General features: G+C 47.6%; 1 protein-coding gene across 17 annotated transcripts in view; it reads right to left on the bottom strand.

Annotated features, from left to right (window-relative positions):
• Positions 1-7,877: 7,877 nt before the first annotated feature.
• Positions 7,878-20,179, bottom strand: part of HMCES (5-hydroxymethylcytosine binding, ES cell specific) — a 28,474-nt gene continuing 16,172 nt past the window's right edge. For all 17 annotated transcript variants that reach the window (XM_063630230.1, XM_055259163.2, XM_063630232.1 and 14 more), the window contains 3 exons: positions 16,299-16,480; positions 12,206-12,398; positions 7,878-9,439 (listed from right to left, as the gene is read on the bottom strand). In XM_063630230.1, the coding sequence (XP_063486300.1) occupies positions 9,203-9,439; positions 12,206-12,398; positions 16,299-16,480 (612 nt within the window). In that variant the 3' untranslated portion in view covers positions 7,878-9,202. The remainder of the gene's footprint in view (positions 9,440-12,205; positions 12,399-16,298; positions 16,481-20,179) is intronic.

Below are 20,179 nucleotides of genomic sequence, written 5' to 3'. Positions count from 1 at the left end.
CCTAAAAATGGACAACTGCAAAACAGGCCCCCAAGGGCAGTGGGAAACAGGGAAGCTTCTAAAACAGTGGGTATATACTCATACCAGCGTGAGTGACTCTGGGCTGGGATTAGGTGAGAATGCAGGAGAGCTCGTTTTACCCTCTGTGTAAGAGATTGCAGAAACTACAGGTGGAGGCAGGACCTCCTGGCCATAGACTGGAGGGGAGGGAGCATTGCTGGAGAGGAGCCCAGGCCTGCTGCTACCCCTGATCTGGGCCTGGCAGACCTCTCTGCTGCCTGGGTGACTTGCCACTCCATTCCCTCTGCAAATCTTTGTAACCCATTGTGGCCTCCTCCCTGCTGCTTCCTGCCTCACTGAACTGCAGAGTCAGGTGCCAGTGGGAGTCCTACCTGCCCTGTCCTGGGCCAAGCACTGAGGACACAGCAGTAGACAAAACCAGTCCAGGTGCCTGCCCTGCCCAAGCTCCCTGGCTAGTGTGGAGATGGTCCTATGATCAGGACACAGACGGCTGTGGCTGTTTGGGGTCTGGGGGCCTGTGGGCACCTAGGAGGCAGGTAGGCCTAGGCTAGCAGCTCCACCCCTGCTGCCAGATCATGTCCCAGTTGTCCAAATCTGAATCTCTGGGGCTAGGCCTAGGAATCAGCCTTCTGACCAGATCCCCAGGTGGTTCTGGGGTTCAGAGAGGGCTGAGAAGGGCTGCAGCAGGGGCTATGGGCACCAAGGCCTCAGACATTTGTCCTCTGTGGACGCTGCTCCTTCCTGCCTGCCTGTTCAAGTGCTCCATGAACACTGAGTTTCATCCCTCCCTGAACCTTCCTCCCTAACCGAGGCCTCCACCTTGCTGACCATCTGTCCTTTGAGGCCATCTCATCATGTCCGAGTGCCAGCCCAGGCCTGTCCCATACTCCTTGCAGGGCCAGCCAATATGCCACCAGCAGCTAGGGTCCAGGAGAGGCCTTGGCATATCCAGGATTCTAAAGAGATGGTGCTGCTGGCCAGCTAAATCTAGTGCCCCAAAGTGTGCTTTGGGCTGTCCTCATTCCTTATTGCCTTTCCATATTTCTCACCATCTACCCTTTGCTGTTCACACCACCTGCCTCCACTAGTGGCCGCCTCCTCTGGTGCTACCTCCCACCCCTGTCTCCTGTCACCCACTCTTCATTCCTTGGCATGGGCCCCAGCTTGCTGTCTTCCCCACCCTGAGGCTTGCACCCTCCAAGAGCACTTAAGCACCCAGTAGACCAGCCCTCAGTGAGACAGGCCGTCAACTTTGCTGATAATATTGTGAGCTTCCCTTGGGAACCCAGCCCCAAGGTGGTCACATGACTCAAGACCTGGCCAATAAGTGTTCAGTCAGTTATTCACTTGGCCACAGTGATTAGGTCAGAAATGGGTTCTTGATCCAGTGAGTTCAATGCAAGTCAATCCTGGGACGGAATTCCCTGGAACTGCTGAGAAACAGGTGCTCTTTTGCTGGGATCACTAAATGTTAGGGACGTGGGTCCAGAGTTGCCAGTGACTATCTTTGTCAACATATAGGGAGAGCCCCCCTGAATAAGGAGCCAATATAGAGAAAATTGGAGGCAGGAAATGGACAGATGCTTAATGACATTAATGGAGCTTCTGGATCAAGCCATGCCTGAAGCTTGGATAGCCCTGACTATCCTGTGAGCCTATACATTGCTTTTTGCATACATTAGTTTGGGGTTTCTGTTGCTTGCATCCTGGTCTCTCACTCAAAGGAGTGACTCACCTAACCCTTCCCACATGCCCATCCTGGACCTTGTCGTCCTTTCAAATTGCTCTTCCTCTGAACCACCCTTCTAGTGTCCCATTCTCTGCCCGTAGGCCCCTCCCCTCCCTTTTTCCCAGCTTGCTCACTCGGCCCCTTCAGCTGGGTGGCTTTCTGATTTTATGGGACCTGTGCTACTGTGGGGTTCACAGAGTAGTTCCCACATCCCTGAGAGTTGCCCTAAGTTGATGCCATATGACCACAACCAACCACACCTGAGTACTCACTGTGGTGCTCTGAGGACTCACAGGCCTGATCTCAACCTCAAAACAACCCCAATCTTGAAAAAGGGTGTTCAAGAGCCAAATTTACTGATGCAGTTGCTGAGACTCTGGGAGGTCACACAGCCAGGTCAAGATTCAAACCTGCTCTATGTAGCTCCAAAGCCTGTATTTTTCTGCCCTGATGCTCAGCTCCTACAGTGGGCTGGGGAGTCCAGGATCCACCATTTATTTACTGTGTCTCCTGGACTTGGCTTCAAGAAGCCTCAATTCCAATTGAACATTGAAGGCACTTGACACTGTGAGGCTAAGGAGAAGGGCTTTCTAGAAGAGGTGACCCTGGTACAGCAAGGAGGCAAAGGACTTGTGTGCAAGACAGCCCAGGCTTGAGCTCTCCTCTGCAGCCCAGTGCGGATTAGTATTAAATATCAGGAAGGGGCAGGTGGGAGCAGGCCCCTGCTAGAAGCTACCATAGTGGGCCTATCTCCACTATGATCTTTGGGTCTGGGGCAAGCAAGATTGTTCTCCCCAAGTCTCCGTTTCCTCATATGTAAATGGTGCTAAGAAAGACTTAAAAATCACTCATCTGCTAACTAGGCAGAGTCTGATCACACTGTCTCTGGCCAAGACCTCCAGCCTCTGCACCCCCAATCCCTTGAATCCCCCTGGGGTCAGCACCCTACCTGTCGCCAGGGCTACTCTGCTTGCGACGTTGCCTCCTGTGAGCCTCAACATCTCACCTCTGCCTTCTGGGTCCCCCAATCTGCCTTCTCCCTGGCCCCAAGACAGCTCTGCAGACACTGCAAAGGGCCCGTCCCAGGGTGTGTAGCCTTAGTGACTGGTAGAAGGGGAGCTCCACTCAGTCAATGTCCCTAGACCAACCTGGTCTAAAGCTGTCTGTCTGCCAGAGCAGGGCTTGGAGCTGAGCACAGGGCCTGTTGGGAAGGGTCTGAGCTCCTAGCACAAGGGGTGCTGCCATCTCACTGTCCCAGTCATCAGATCTTGGGTGATGTGGCCCAGGGCATATTAGCTCTTCCAGCAGCTCCACCAGTTATGAGGAGGCAAAGAAGTCCTGGTTCTTCCCACAGCAACTGCTGTTAGGGCTACTTACAACTTGCAAGCTGGGGGCGGTGATACTTGCAGAGGTATGGGAGAACAAAACATCTCATATGCCAAGGGGTTAGTCCACAGTCATTCATTCAACACCTACTGGATTGGGCCCCTTCTCTTGGACTGTGCCAAGCTGGGGGTGAATGAACGGGAGGAGAGGCAGCGATGGGACTCAGTAACTTGCAGGAGGACAGATAAACCAGAAAGTTCCTGGTAGGAACATTCCAGACTGGAAACCCCACAGTAGCACAGGCTGCTGGGTTTGGGGAATGGTGAAAGGTGTAGTGGTAAAAGCAGTGGGGGAGATGTGACAGGGCACGAGGCTGGAGAAGTCAGCAGGGCTTCAGGTTCCCATGTCAACTCAATGGAGAAGGAAAACCAGGGAACTGGCTTGCACAATTGTAGGGGCTGATTAAGCAGTTTCTGTAAGGCTGTATCTCCAGCCTGACAGAGAGCTTGAAGACTGACGGAGCTTGAAGTCCACAGGCAGGTGGTCAGGAGGGGAACACCATGAGCACATGAGCATACTGAAACCCCACTAGCACAGGAAGGACCCGTGACAACAGACTGAAACCTGTTTCTATTCTTGTTGTCTCTGACCTCACTGATGAAGGTAGAAACTGGGACCCTTAGCCACAGAGCTAGACGTGCACACACCTGCCCCAGGAGTCAGAAAAAACTGAAGGAGAGTCCGGGAAAAGCACAGCAATTGCAGGTCCAGGTGCTGCTTCATGCCAATCAGGTGAGTCAGCAGATCAGCAATCCAGATGGTTGCTTCCTTCCAAATCTGGTGAGAATCTGCCTCCTGGCCCACCCTAATGGAAAATATACTAGTCAGGGAGTTCTGGAAAATATGGTTCAGCCAGGCCAAGTTGGCATGTTACAAAGCCCTCCCAATTCCACAGTTAAAAATGGGCGTGGGGGGTGGTGAGGAGGGCTTCCAGACCAGGTAGAGCATTCTGGCCAACTGGAAGACACAGACTCCACCTGAAGAGGGGCAGTGACTACCCAGCTCTTAGTGATTATTTTCAGAGCTTCCCAGTTTTCCAAATAATGTTAGAAGAAGCACCTCCTAAAAGTTTCCAAGTCCCTCTCTGGAGGCTGGGAGTGGTCTGGCCATCCAGGGAGGAATGGGGTAGGGTACCTCAGTGCAGCAGTGGTCCTACATGGGGCCTGGTTGTGAGAGGCACCTCCTCAAAATTTTTCAGAGTGGAAACTAAACTATTTTTTGAAATTTCCCATTATTTTAAAACATGGGCTTAAAAAACAAATACCCCATACCCATTAGAATGGCTACTATCAAAAAACAGGGCTGGACATTGGGACTTATACCTATAATCCCAGCACTTTGGGAGGCCAAGGTGGGAGGATTACTAGAGCACAGGAGTTCAAGACCAACCTAGGTAATATAACAAGACTCCCATCTCTACAAAAAATACAAAAATTAGCTGGGCATGGTGGTGTGTGCCTTTAATCCCAGCTACTCAGGAGGCTGAGGTGGGAGAGAATCGCTTAAGCCCAGGAGGTGGAGACTGCAGTGAGCCAAGATTGAGCCACTGCACTCCAGCCTGGGCAACAGAGCCAGACCCTGTCTCAAAAAACAAGCAAACAAACAAAAAAAAACACAAAACACAGCAAGTGTTGGCAAGGATGTGGGGAAACTGGAACACTTGTGCACTGTTGGAAGGAATGTAAAATGGTCCAACTGCTATGGAAAACAGTATGGCAGTTTCTCAAAAAATTAAATATAATTACTATGCAATCCAGCAATTCCAGTTGTGGGTAAATGCCCCGAAGAATGGAAAGTAGTGATGAGAAGAGCACACATGTTCATAGTAGCATTATTCATAATAGCCAAGAGGTGGAAGCAGCCCAAGCATCCGTTGACAGATGGGTAGATGTTTAAATGTGATCTACCCATCTAATGGAATATTATTTGGCCTTAAAAAGGAAGGAAATTCTGACGCATGCTACAACATGGATGAATCTTGAGAACATTATGCTGAGTGAAAATAGCCAGTGACAAAAAGACAAACACTGCATGATTCCACTTAAATGAGGTATCTAGAGTAGTAAAATTCAGAGATAGAAAGTAGAATGGTGGTTATCAAGGGCTGAGGGGAGGGAAATATGGGGAGTTGTTTAACTTTCAGTTTTGCAAGATGAAAAAGTTTCAGAGATTGGTTGCACAACAATGTGAATACAATTAACAGTATTGAATTTATATTTTAAAATGTTTGGCCGGGCACAGTGGCTCACGCCTGTAATCCCAGTACTTTGGGAGGCCGAGGCGGGTGGGTCACCTGAGTTCAGGAGTTTGAGACCAGCCTGGCCAACATGGCAAAAGCCCATCTCTACCAAAAATACAAAAATTATCTGGGCATGGTGGTGGGCGCCTGTAGCCCCAGCTACTCGGGAGGCTGAGGCAGAAGAATCACTTGAACTTGGGAGGCAGAGGTTGCAGTGAGCCAAGATCTTGCCACTACACTCCAGCCTTGGGGGCAGAACAAGACCTCGGTCTCAAAAAAAAAGGCTAAGATGGCAGATTTTATGTCACATGCATTTTACCAGAATTAATAAATATATATATCATATGGGCCAAACAAAAATCACTGTGTGAGCTAAATGTGGCCTGAAGTTCCCCAACTTTGAGATTTCTCAACTGGATCTTCTATGAGGGCACTTCTGGCCACTTCACAAGACAAGAAGCCCCAAATGATGATGTCCTGAAGGAGACTCAACCAGAGGTAGCCATACGCTGGTGAAAGCCAGAGACCTATCTGCCAGTGCTGAGCATCTACACCTGGGTAACAACCTCTCCATAGAAGGTTGTCATTAGGACCCCAGAGCCTTGCCCAGTGCACCTTGTAAATATGCCCTCCCAGAGGCTCCTTTTCTTGCTCACCTCTTATTGGCTCTCCCAACCTCTATCCTTCTTCTGGTTGCCTTGGTTAGGGACTGTGAAAGACTCTGCCTTTTACAACTTTCTGTGGTAGGACGGGGGGTTGGGTGGTGCAGTGGTTCACACCTTTAATCCCAGCACTTTGGGAAGCCAAGGCAGGAAGATCGCTTGAGCCCAGGAGTCTGAGATCAGCCTGGGCAACATAGTGAGACTCCCATCTCTACAAAAAATATGAAAATTAGCCGAGTGTGGTGGCATGCGTCTGTAGTCCCAGCTACTTGGAAGGCTGAGATGGGAGGATCACTTGAGCCCAGGAGGCAGAGGTTGCAGTGAGCCAAGATCACGCCACTGCACTCCAGCCTGGGTGACAGAGCAAGACCCTGTCTTGGGGAAAAAAAAAAAAAAAAAAAAAAAAGTTCTGTATGTACTGAGGACACTCTCAGGCAGACAGTCCTCAGAGGAGCCTGAGCCAAACCTCCTATCCCCAGGGAATGAGGCTCAACCCTTCCCATCACTTGTTCCTCACTCTGGTTGAGAAGAAAGGGGCCCAGGTAAGAATGAGGAGCTCCTAAAGGCCCAGGTAGGAATCTAGGAGTCTGAGGCCTCCCTTACTGCCTCTGGTTCCCCCCACGACACCCACCCTCCAGACTCTTCTTGGCAACAAGCAAGATCTCATCCAACTTCCCCAAGCTGATACACTCCTCCCAAGCCAGGAGTCCCATGGACTTGTCCTTAACTCACCTATATCAAGCCATATGCGCTTGCCTGGGTCTGCTTCCACCTCTATACAAAGCAGGGTTCGGCTTTAGGCATACAAGCCTTGCATGAGAAAATGGATCAAGATGGACTGCAGACAGGACTGAGGGGCAGGCACCTGTATCCATTAGGACCAGAAATCCCAGGGACCCTCTGCCTCCTCTAAGGCTACAGTGCAGGGAAGCATACCCTTAAGACTTAGAGCCAAGCCTGGTCACTGCTACAGGGTGAAAGGGAGGGAGGTGGGAAGGACTGCTATCTGGGAGCCAGGCAGAGGGGCCAGATGGCCACATCCTAGGCCTGCCCCCACCTGCTCCAGAGAATGGTAGAGGGCCTGGCTCCAGCTGGCCACACCCAGACAGGCAGGTGGGAGCTACCCTGTTTGGTCCAGATTTGACTAAGAACAAGACACAGGAAGATGCTCCATTGCTCTAGTAAGCAAGATTAAATGTTGGCAAGGTGGGAAAATGAAGATTCTTATGCCCCTGAAATATGTGAAAATTTGGAGAGCAATTTGGCAATACCTAGTAAAGCTGATGACTTAGAGAAAAAGAAGTTGCAAAATGCCCAAGATGATACCATTTATGTAAACCTGAAACTCATAAAATGATACTGTATGCTCTCAGACATAAGGATTTGTTTTTGTTTTTGTTTTTTTTTCCTGAGACAGAGTCTCACTCAGCTGCCCAGGCTGGAGTGCAGTGGCGTGATCTTGGCTCACTACAACCACCGTCTCCCGGGTTCAAGCGATTCTCTTATCTCAGTCTCCCAAGTAGCTGGGATTACAGGCTAATTTTTGTATTTTAGTAGAGACAGGGTTTCACCATGTTGGCCAGGCTGGTCTTGAACTCCTGGCTTCAGGTGATCCACCTGCCTTGGCCTCCCAAAGTGCTAGGATTACAGGAGTGAGCCACCTCGCCCGGCCAGGATGTGCTTCTAACATCATATTTATATGAAAGTATAAAAACCTGAATGAAAAGGAAACAAGCCCCTGCAGGCATTATATTCTTTCATGTTAAAATGAAAAGACCTCACCAAACTAATTTGCAACCACGAGAAACAGTGGGGAGATGATAATGAAAAACAAAGGGAATTTCATTTTTGTCATTTATTAACCTGGAAGCAAATATGACAAAAGTCATACTAGTAAGTCATCTGAATTTTTTAAATCTCTTAATAAAACAACCAAATCCCACGCAAATCAGTCCACAAGGGAGGCCCCCGCCTTCACAGTGCAGGGTGACTGAGTGTATAACTACGGGCCAACCCCCGCCCCCGCCGCCTCTCAACCGGAAGGGAGGGCACTCAAAAGAGGAATTTAGAGAAAAGGCGGAGAGGGCGGGCCTCGGGAAAGGGTCGGGGCGGGAGCCCCACCTGGTTCCCCACCCCTCCCGAAACCAGGGGAAAAGCCTGTGGCTTGGCACTGCTGTCTCCCATTAGCAGTTATAGGGCCGAGGCTTCCCGCTGATTGGTGGAAATTCCGATCTTCTGATCCCTGATTTGCATAGAGACTGGGGCCTGCACCCCCGCCCCCCACCAGCAGCAATCGGCCAACGGTGCTGCGCCAGGAGCGTTCTGAGCTCGGCGCTGCCGAGTCCTCCTGGTCATTTCGGAAGCTGTTTTCTTCCAGCTGCTTGGGACAGCTTGTGTGAATGCCTCCCTTCTGGATGTTAGAAAGAGGAGTGGCCCCACACTGCGAGAAACTGGTCCTTTCCTTCCCACCTGTGGGAAGGACGGGTTCTGCTATGGCAAGCACTCAAAACTCAGGCTGGTTTGAAGCTAAACGATTCAGACAACTTCCAAGTATTAAGAATGAAAGAAAAAGAAACAATAAGGAGCCCACCACCAAGACTTGTAGTTATTTCCTCAGAAAGCCCCCATGTCCCATTTGTGAGAAAATCCATTCCTGAGGACTGATTCTAGAAGAAACCAAGTAAGATCTAGAACTTTCCCCACCAGCATCATTTTCCAAAATGTAGGCAGAAGTTTACCAAATATAATTTATAAAGGAAAAAAATAAATTTTAAGAACTTATTCTAAAAAACTGAAAGAGCCCAGTGGCTGAGCAGAAAACAGCTTACTACGAGGAGTACCAGATCAGGGCAGACTTCCCAGCTGGGTAAGGCATGCTTTGAGGGAAGACTCCACCAGCCCTGCCAGGAAAGGGCAGCAGACACAGTGCCCCTATGGGGCCCACATGGCTGGTGACAGCAGCAGGACACCTCTTCCAAAGCTGTCCACCAGCCCCACTAGGGGCTCCTACTCATGGCGAAAAAGACTACTTCCCCATGAGCCCACAACTGTCAACTAACACAGTGCCACCTCCTCCCAAAGCAAACACACATACATACAGTGTAAGAACCTATTATCAGAACAGCAGTGCAGCAGACCCTGGCCTTGGTCTCTGAAAGTCCTGTGTCACTGGCTGTAAGGACGCTTGGCCACAGGTTCCTCCTCCTTCTCCCGCTTCAGCCATTGCTCTAGGAGTCCTGCAGTGCCTCTCTTGGTGGGGAGTGGACTCTTCTGCAGGAACTGACTGGACCACTGGGGAACATCTGACTCTTCCTTTTGAGGTGTTTTTGAGTCTTCCTTTTTGGGTGAGTTTGTGGCCAGCCACTGCAACATCCTCTGGCTACTGCCACTTGCCTTGAGCTCCTACGAGAAAGAGGAAAAAGCTCAAACCACACAGCTCAAGCTTTTGGGAAAAGGCCAAGTCCAAGGGAACAAACAGGGGAGGAGGAATTAGGTACTTACCCAGGCTTGGAAAATGTTACTAAGGGCCAGCTGGGGCCCACCAGTCAAGAGTGGAAAGAGAGGAGTGTGCTCTAAGGGGCAGGAAAGTAGCTCTTAGAGAAGGTTTCACAGAGGATTGTGTGGGACCAGCCAGAGAAGAGAGCTGAAAGGCATTCCAAATGTGCAGAGAATGAAGCATTCTCAGGGAAAAGAATGTAATTCAGCATGACCCGGGGGGAGTGTTGGAAAACGAGACTGGAGAGATATAGAAGAATTTCTAACAGCTACTGTGATAAGGCTAAATTGTTTCCTCTTTGTGCAGACAATCTGTACAACCTCTTCTTGACTGTCACTACTCCCTTCTGCTTCCTTTACATCACACCCCAACCCTGAACTGAAAGGTTCTGAATTAGCACAATGCCACCTCTCCAGAATGTGACATCTTTTGGAGTAAACACCATGGCAGGGTTAGGTACAGTGGTGCATGCCTGTAATCCCAGCACTTTGGGAGGCCGAGGTGGGAAGATCGCTTGAGCCCAGGAGTTTGAGACCAGCCTAGGAAACATAGGAAGACCCCCATCTCTATAAAAAATAAAAAAAATGAGGCAGGCATGGTGGTGTATGCTTGTAGTCCCAGCTACCTGGGAGGCTGAGGTGGAAGGATCATTTGAGCCCAGGAGTTCGAGGCTGCAGTGAACTATGATCATGCCACTGCAGTCTAACCTGGGCAACAGAGCATGACCCTGTCTCTAAAAAAGAAAAAGAAAAAGAAAAGACCATGGAAGAAATGGGCAGGTCTAGTTCAAAATGAATACAGGTTGAGCATCCTAACCCTGAAAATCCAAGATCCAAAATACTCCAACATCCTAAACTTTTTGAGTGCTTACATGACTTTGAAAGGAAATGCTTGTTGGTACATTTCAGATTTAGGATATTCGGCTAAGAAGTATATAATGCAGCCGGGCGCGGTGGCTCACACTTGTAATCCCAGCACTTTGGGAGGCCGAGGCGGGAGGATCACGAGGTCAGGAGATCGAGACCATGGTGAAACCCCGTCTCTACTAAAAAATACAAAAAATTAGCCGGGCGCGGTGGCGGGCGCCTGTAGTCCCAGCTACTCGGAGGCTGAGGCAGGAGAATGGTGTGAACCCGGGAGGCGGAGCTTGCAGTGAGCCGAGATTGCGCCACTGCACTCCAGCCCGGGCGACAGAGCGAGACTCTGTCTCAAAAAAAAAAAAAAAAAAAAAAAAAGAAGTATATAATGCAAATATTCCAAAATTTGAAAAAATTCAAAATCTAAAACACTTCTGTTCCCAAGCATTTTGGATAGGGATATTCAACCTGTATATAGAATTAGTTTTAGTGTTATCTAATTTTTAAAAAGTGCCACGGTTGCAGGAATTTACCAGAATCAAGACAAAAGAAAAAAAAAAGATGACACTGACTGTGGGTATGGAAAAAACTTTAAGAAAAATAGAGAGGGGGACAGCTGTTCTTACAATCGTCCTTAACACGGCATTCTAAAATGTCTATTCTTGGAACATTCCAAGTATGTCCTATTTTAAGTCCCTCCATGCCACCTAAAAACAATCACTACTCCTAAATCCTTACCCCCAAATGTCAGTGGGGGCCAGCTTTTTGCTCTGGAACTTCTCTCCCCACTGCAGGCCTTCTGCTTGTTCGCCTTCCCTTCCTAAAATACACCCTCTGGATCCTTGCTGATTCTAAGAAGTTAAGGTTCACGGTAGGAATGCTCTCAAATCCTCCTGAAGGAGACTAAGGACTGGAGCTCCTGCAACTTGCAGTTCGGAAAGCAAAGATACAGAAAAGAGACACCAAAAATCACGGTTGGGGACGGAGAAACAATATGGTCAAGGGCTCCTTTGTCTTTCTCACCATCACTGTCTAAATTAGGAGTCCTCAAACATGGTTTATCAGACTCATCAAAGAAGCTTCTTTTTTTTTTTTTTTCCTTTTTGTGGAGAATAGGGTCTCACTATATTGCCCAGGCAGGTCTGGAACTCCCCAGGTAAAGCTACCCTCCCACCTCTGCCTTCTAATTGCTGGGATTACAGGCATGAGCCACTGCACCCAGCTGAAGCTTCTTTTTTTTTTTTTTGAAACGCAGTCTCGCCCTGTCACCAAGCTGGAGTGCAGTGACCTGATCTCGGCTCACTGCAACCTCCACCTCCTGGGTTCAAGTGATTCTCCTGCCTCAGCCGCCCAAGTAGCTGGGATTACAGGCACGGGCCACCACACCCAGCTAATTTTTGTATTTTTAGTAGAGACGGGGTTTCACCATATTGGCCAGGATGGTCTCGATCTCTTGACCTCGTGATCCACTTGCCTCGGCCTCCCAAGGTGCTGGGATTACAGGTGTGAGCCACCGCGCCCAGCCTGAAGCTTCTTAATTATACAAAGGCACAAGCCTAGCTCTAAATGTTGATTCAGGATGTCTGGATAGGGTCTAGCATTTACATTTTGAAAGAGTTCTTCTCCTGGGGACTCTGAGTCACAGCCAGGTTTGAGAATTGCTGCTCTACACTACCTTGCTGTGTACAAGGAGTATGAGAGCTTTTGATGGTCCAAATTAAAGGGCTGATCATAAAAGGCCACATCCTAAAAGAAAGGGAACACTGACAGAAGACAGAAAGCTCAAAAAGGACTGTACCAGTCACAGGCCCCTACCTTTTTGACCACCAAGTCGACAGGAGCCAGACACTCAGGAGTGTTGTTTCGTGAGTTGTTCACCACAGAAGAGACTGCATGGAAGGTGATGTTCTCTGTCGGGTGGATTAATTTCAGAGCTTCCTGAGTTGAGACTTCACCAAAGTCAAGCCATTTAGAAATTGCCTCCTCTCCATCTAATATGGCAGGCATCCTGGCCAGGGAAGTCAAGACAATGGTTGGGAGAGGTAGCGTGAGAATAAAGAGAGAAGGCAGAGAGACTTGAGTCAGCTGATATCTCAAATATCACAAGGGGAGCTTGCCCTCCCTCTGCACCTCACATGCTGATTGCTGCCATGTGTTCCCTGAGCACAGGGTGAGAGGGCACCAGATTCAACACCTGGAGAGCCATGTTATAAAGTTTCATGGCAAAGACAGTGAAGAGTACCGACTGGTCTAGTGTACTCCAGTGTCCACTCTAGTAAATTGGTAAACTTTCTATGACACCCCAGCCTAGAATGAAGGGAAAATAGATCTTGAAAACTTGTCTATCAACAGCAATTCTCAAGCCTCACCACCTCTGAAAGACTTACAGTAAGAAAATTGTGAACAAAAGGAAGCTATGCGTCAGAAAAGCAGAGAAGCTGTCAAACATGACTCCTGGTACCCAGAGGATGTAAGGAAAATATACTAGGTTTAGCTTCCAGTTTTATGTCCCAGGCCAATGCAAAGTGTGGCACACACTTTTTGGGTGGTACAGTTGATTCAGATACAGAGAAATGTTCATTTGTCTCCTAAATATATACATAACATATAAAATAATGTTAAATACTGTAACGTATAAAATAATGGTACATTTTTAAATGAATGGTGATTTAGATTAAATAAAATATAATTTTTAAAGGTTAATTACTAAAAGAGAACTACATTACATGAAAGCATTTTTTTTTTCTTTTTTGAGACAGAGTCTCGCTCTGTTGCCCAGGCTGGAGTGCAGTGGTGCGATCTCCACTCACTGCAAGCTCCACCCCCCGGGTTCATGCCATTCTCCTGCCTCAGCCTCCTGAGTAGCTGGGACTACAGGCGCCCACCACCATGCCTGGCTCCTTTTTTTTTTTTTTTTTTTGAGATGGAGTCTCGCTCTGTCGCCCAGGCTGGAGTTCAATGGCATGATCTCGGCTCATTGCAAGCTCCACCTCCTGGGTTCACGCCATTCTCCTGCCTCAGCCTACCAAGTAGCTGGGACTACAGGCGGCCGCCACCACGTCCGGCTAATTTTTGTATTTTTTAGTAGAGACAGAGTTTCACCCTGTTAGCCAGGATGGTCTCAATCTCCTGACCTCACGATCCGCCCACCTCAGCCTCCCAAAGTGCTGGGATTACAGGTGTGAGCCACCGTGCCCGGCCATTTTTTTGTCTTTTTAGTAGAGATGGGGTTTCACAGTGTTCGCCAGGATGGTCTTGATCTCCTGACCTCGTGATCCACCCGCCTTGGCCTCCCAAAGTGGTGGGATTACAGGCATGGGCCACTGCGCCTGGCCACATGAAAGCATATTTTCACAGATATAGCCTAGGACAAGGCTAAAGCAGGTAATCCTGACAGGTGTCACACTGCATTCTTTTCAGGAGAACTCCAAAAAATCACTTTAGGGAGTACTCAGCTCTGGCAGAAATTATAAAGGTAGAATACAAGTATAGTCAGTTCTGCCAATGCTTATGTTTAAAATACAAGTCTGTTCCAATGCCACTGATATATTAGAGAGCAATTGGAGCACAATGCAAATTTTGTGTTTGCTTATGCACAGTTTCATCTGTGAGAAACACAAGGTGAACACAGAAAACTGCACCCAGATGAACTGAGCCTTGTAGACATACACAAAATGCACCCATCTCAAACACCGACTGCTACTTTGGCTCACTGCATACTATTTTACAAAATTGTGTTTTGCTCTTCTTTTGCCTTTCTGAATTTTTCTATATGTATAAAAAGATACACATTTAACCTCTCAAACATGTCTAAGCTTCCTGGCTCAAAACATGGTAGGCAGTGCATGTGAATGGAAACATTTTAAATATTGAAAAGAAGCTTGAAATAGTAAAGGATCCTGGAAGAAAAATGAGAACATGTGATTATTTCCTGAGCAAAGGATATCAAGGAGTCCACATCAGTGATGATGCTACAAAAAAAAAAAAAAATGACCATGGCTGGAACAACTTCAAGAAGTACTCCGAGGCCGGGCGCGGTGGCTCACGCTTGTAATCCCAGCACTTTGGGAGGCCGAGGCGGGCGGATCACGAGGTCAGGAGATCGAGACCAAGGTGAAACCCCGTCTCTACTAAAAATACAAAAAATTAGCCGGGCGCGGTGGCGGGCGCCTGTAGTCCCAGCTACTCGGAGAGGCTGAGGCAGGAGAATGGCGTGAACCCGGGAGGCGGAGCTTGCAGTGAGCCGAGATTGCACCACTGCACTCTAGCCTGGGCGACAGAGCGAGACTCCGTCTCAAAAAAAAAAAAAAAAAAAAAAATTAGCCGGGCGTGGTGGCGGGCGCCTGTAGTCCCAGCTACTCGGAGAGACTGAGGCAGGAGAATGGCGTAAACCCGGGAGGCGGAGCTTGCAGTGAGCCGAGATCGCGCCACTGCACTCCAGCCTGGGTGACAGAGCGAGACTCTGTCTCAAAAAAAAAAAAAAAAAAAAAAAGCACCTATAAGGTTCATACAAAAAATATATAAATAAGGCCTATATATAAATAAAGCCTTAAATACCACAAGTGGCTCCTTTCAGTGCTAGTAGTGGTTAGTTTACTGGTTTCGAACATGGCTACAATTTTCAAAGCTTTCTGCTATTGGGAGAAGCCACAAGTACAGATGAAAATGCCGCTAAAGGGCCGGGCGCGGTGGCTCACGCCTGTAATCCCAGCACTTTGGGAGGCCGAGGCGGGTGGATCACGAGGTCAGGAGATCGAGACCATGGTGAAACCCCGTCTCTACTAAAAATACAAAAAATTAGCTGGGCGCAGTGGCGGGCGCCTGTAGTCCCAGCTACTCGGGAGGCTGAGGCGGGAGAATGGCGTGAACCGGGAGGCGGAGCTTGTAGTGAGCCGAGATTGCGCCACTGCACTCCAGCCTGGGCGACAGAGCGAGACTCCGTCTCAAAAAAAAAAAAAAAAAAAAGAAAATGCCGCTAAAGAATTTCTAGCAGTGATACAGAAGTTAATTGAAGAAGGCTATACATTGAATCAAATATTCAATTTTAATTAAATAGCATGCCTCAAAGGAAATACGTTCATAGGAGGAAAACTGTGCCCCAGGATTTAAGACTGCAAAAGATAAAAAATTTTACATAACCTTCCTTCCACAACTTCACAATAACTCATGAGATGCATTTCTTCCAACACCCACTTCCACAAGCAACAAGCAAACTTCAGGTCTTGTCGAGGTAAAGTGCCATATTTACTACAGTATGTACGTATGTATGTATGTATGTATTTTTTTTTTTTTTATTGAGATGGAATCTCACTCTGTCGCCCAGGCTGGGGTGCAGTGGCACGATCTTGGCTCACTGCAAGCTCCACCTCCCAGGTTCATGCCATTCTCTTGCCTCAGCCTCCCGTGTAGCTGGGACTACAGGCGCCCGCCACCACGCCCAGCTAATTTAGTTGTTGTATTTTTAATAGAGATAGGGTTTCACCGTGTTAGCCAGGATGGTCTTGATCTCCTGACCTCGTGATCCGCCCACCTCAGCCTCCCAAAGTGCTGGGATTACAAGCATGAGCCACCGTGCTCAGCCTGTAGTATTTAGTTATTTCTTAACCACCTAACATGAATAAAACAGTGCTACTGTTTTATTAGGTTTCCATTATTTTTTTAATGTGTCACTGACAACATTTTAAGTGTTGTCTCCTTAATCCCACTTTTCCCCTAAGTTATTTGGTTTTTATTCTATCCTTTTGCATAGTACAGTGATTTTTAGGACTGTATGTCATGTTAGAGTCAAACTGAGCGTAACTTTACCTTGTAAAACGACTTGGTTTCCTACTCTCTAAAGCTACCTAAAAGCAGAGGACAAACGATCCTTTGGATCCTTTTGGATCCAGGGGTAAGAAGTATGACTTGCCTGTGGTGGATGTCACTCAAGCCTTTGCAGGAATCCACTGTGATGATGGTATAGGAATACAGGATGTCTCCTCCCTCTGGGGGCTCCCAGCAGTCAAAGATCCCAGCCATTGTCAGCAGCCTCCAGTTGTCCCAGACTTTCTCCCAGTTCTCAGGACTATCTGCAGCACCAATGCTACCTGACTGGAAGCAAAATATATGGGCAGACTAGATGCACTCAGCAGACTTCTTCTACATGCAGGTTGGGTACTACTTCAGACTCGAGAGCATGGAAATCATTTTAAAAGTAATTCAGCCCATGTCTTATTAACCCCTCTGTCACCAAAGGAAAGAAGGTTGGTGGCAAATGCCAACTGAAGCTATAGATTCATGGCTCCTTAATACTTTCAGAATTTAACACCTTCACTGGACATTTAGGCCTTCCGTGAACTGGCCCACCATTCTAGCTATTACTTACATTGCTAATTTGAACCCAAACCAGCTGTTGGTAAATGAAGCTCTCATGCAATTTCATGCTCCTGTGTCTTGCTGAAGCAACCTTCCTCTGCCCAAAATGTCCTTCCCACCCTTTCTTAATTGAATTGAATTTCATGCCAATTCCTACTTGCCATTCAAAATTCAATTCAAGGCCTAAAATGTAGAAAGCTGGAAAGAACATCACTTCTAACAATAAGAAAAGCTGGATAATATGCAAAATTATAACTTTTCTTAAACTCATCAGAGAGGTAAGGTCGATCAATTTCCCTGAAATTTAAGAAAAGACAAGGTCCTCCAGGGGGCAATGGGACACACGTACTGGCTTATTGGCAGCAACAGGAGGAAGACACAAGCCTTCATATAACCAGGTTAAGAATTCAGATAATGTTATTATCACATTTCTACAAGCAGCGTACAGGCTAGCAGGATAGTACAGAATCCCTAGGAGCTGCAAACCTCAGAGGAGTTTGCACCAGCTCACAGGCTTTTCTCCTTGGACTTTGCCAGTGCTCGAAAAAGACTTGGGGGTACAGGGCAGGAGCCTGGAGGAAGCCATCCTCACTATTGCATACCTTAAAGGCAAGCTCCTCTGCCTCACCTAATCACTTTTCCCCTAAGGAGCAAAAGTCTTAAGCTGCCAGGGAAAGGGTAATAATAATCCCTTTCGGCCGGGCGCGGTGGCTCACGCCTGTAATCCCAGCACTTTGGGAGGCCGAGGTGGGCGGATCACGAGGTCAGGAGATCGAGACCATCCTGGCCAACATGGTGAAACCCCTTCTCTACTAAAAATAGAAAAAATTAGCCGGGTGTGGTGGCGGGCGCCTGTAGTCCCAGCTACTCGGGAGGCTGAGGCAGGAGAATGGCGTGAACCCGGGAGGTGGAGCTTGCAGTGAGCCGAGATTGCGCCACTGCACTCCAGCCTGGGAGACAGAGCGAGACTCTGTCTCAAAAAAAAAAAAAAAAAAAAAAAAAAAAAAAAAAATCCCTTTCACGCCTAGGAATCAGGTAAAGACCCACGGAGGCTGGGGAAGGAGAAAAAGAAAAAGCCCCCTACGCCCTGGGGAAGACTGAGTCAGAGAGCCACATCTGCTTAAGACAGACTGAACGGAGAACTGCCTCCACCCCTGTTTAGACAACAAATATTAAGTGACAAGCAGAAGCAGTCTACTTCTGGAAGAGGGAAAAGGGCACAAGAAAGACCATGTCTAAGGCACAGGCTCACAGGAAAATCCAACAACTGAAGAGAGTAGGGCTGCTGAGAAACCCTTGGGAAAGTCAATCCTTACCCTAAACACTGGATAACAGCAGAGCACTTGAAAGCCTGTGGTCAAACAAAGGCTCTGTAGGCTAGGCGTGGTGGCTTATGCCTGTAATCCCAGCACTTTGGGAGGCTGAGGCGGGTGGATCACGAGGTCAGGAAATCGAGACCATCCTGGCTAACACGGTGAAACCCCATCTCTACTAAAAATACAAAAAATTAGCTGGGCGTGGTGGTGGGTGCCTGTAGTCCCAGCTACTCGGGAGGCTGAGGTGGAGCTTGCAGTGAGCCGAGATCGCGCCACTGCACTCCAGCCTGGGCAAAAGAGCAAGACTCTGTCTCAAAAACGAAAACAAAAACAAAGGCACTGTAATGAGAACAAAGTCGAAACCCAGTTCAATTCCTGACAAGACTGACTTAACCCCATATATTAATGGCCTAATAGAAGAATTTCCAGACGTAAGTATTATTAATCTCAGTCTCTGTCCTACATATCATCTCTGGCAACAATAAAAAATTACAAGACACACAAAAAAAGCTAAAGCAATCAACCACCAAGAGATACAGAAATTAATAGAACCAGATTCAAGAGATTACATTTCCCAGATGCTGAAATTATCAGAGAACTTGAAGTAAGTAAAATTAATGTCAAAGACTCTTGTGGAAAAGGTGGACAACATACATGAACAGATAAGGAATTTTAGCAGAGAGATAGAAACTATAAGAAAGACTCAGTGAACTTAAAGATAGGTCAATAATGGCCAGGCACAGTGGCTCATGCCTGTAATCCCAACAATCTGGGAGGCCGAGGCAGGCAGATCACTTGAGGTCAGGCGTTCAAGACCCGCCTGGCCAACATGATCAAACCCCGTCTCTACTAAAAATACAAAAAAATTTAGCTGGGCATGGTGGTGCATGCCTGTAATCCCAGCTACTTGGGAGGCTAAGGCAGCATTGTTTGAACCTGGGAAGTAGGGGTTGTAGTGAGCCAAGATTGCACCACTGTACTCCAGCTTGGATGACAGAGCGAGACTTCATCTCAAAAAAAAAAGGTCAGTGAAAAGTATCCAAACTGAAACAGAGAAAAAAAGAAAGAAAAATGGAGAGAATATCCAAGAACGATGGGACAATTAAATCATCTAACACATGTCATTAGAATCCCAGAAAGAGAAAATGGGGCCGAAGAAATATTCGAAGAGGAAAAAGCCAAAAAATTTCCATAAATTATGAAAGATATCAAACTGCAGATCCAAGCAGCAAAGAGAATAGGCCAAAACACATACACACGATGTATTCAAACAGCTGCCTTAAGAGAAAATCTTAAAAGCAGGGGTGGAGGGAGGTGGAGGGGAAGGTGGTGAGAGCAGCACACATTTATGCATTACATACAAAAGAAAAAAGACAGTTACACACTAGACTTCTCAAAAGAAACTATGAGAGCCAGAGACAATGAAGTGTATTTTTTTAAAAGTACTGAAAGAAAACAAAACGCCACTGACCCAGAATCTTATACACAGTGAAAAATACCTCTCAAAGACAGTGGCTGCCAGGGGTTAAAGACAGGGAGGTATGGAAAGTGACTACTAATGGGTATGGTTTTATTTGGGGTTCATAACAGCATTCTGGAATTAGTGATGATGGCTGCACAACATTTTGTGGGTTTTTTTTTTTTTTTTGATAGGGTCTCACTCTGTCACCTAGGCTGGAGTGTAGTGGTGTGATCTCGGCTCACTGCAGCTTCGACCTCCTAAGCTCAAGTGATCTTTCCACATAAGACTCCCAAGTAGCTGGGACCACAGGCGCAAGCCACCATGCATGGCTAATTTTATAGGTGTGACCCACTGTGCTTGGCCAAGGTTTTGAATATACTAAAAACCACTGTACATTTTAAAAGGGTGAATTTTATTATATGTGAATCATATCTCAATAAAAAGCATCATTTTTTTTTTGAGACAGAGTCTCGCTCTGTCGCCCAGGCTGGAGTGCAGTGGCGCAATCTCGGCTCACTGCAAGCTCTGCCTCCCGGGTTCATGCCATTCTCCTGCCTCAGCCTCCCGAGTAGCTGGGACTACAGGCGCCTGCCACCACGCCTGGCTAATTTTTTTTGTATTTTTAGTAGAGACGGGGTTTCACCGTGTTAGCCGGGA

The sequence above is a fragment of the Symphalangus syndactylus genome, chromosome 21, assembly GCF_028878055.3.
Source record: "Symphalangus syndactylus isolate Jambi chromosome 21, NHGRI_mSymSyn1-v2.1_pri, whole genome shotgun sequence".
Lineage (NCBI taxonomy): Eukaryota > Metazoa > Chordata > Mammalia > Primates > Hylobatidae > Symphalangus > Symphalangus syndactylus.
This window is presented reverse-complemented; position numbering and strand designations above follow the sequence as displayed.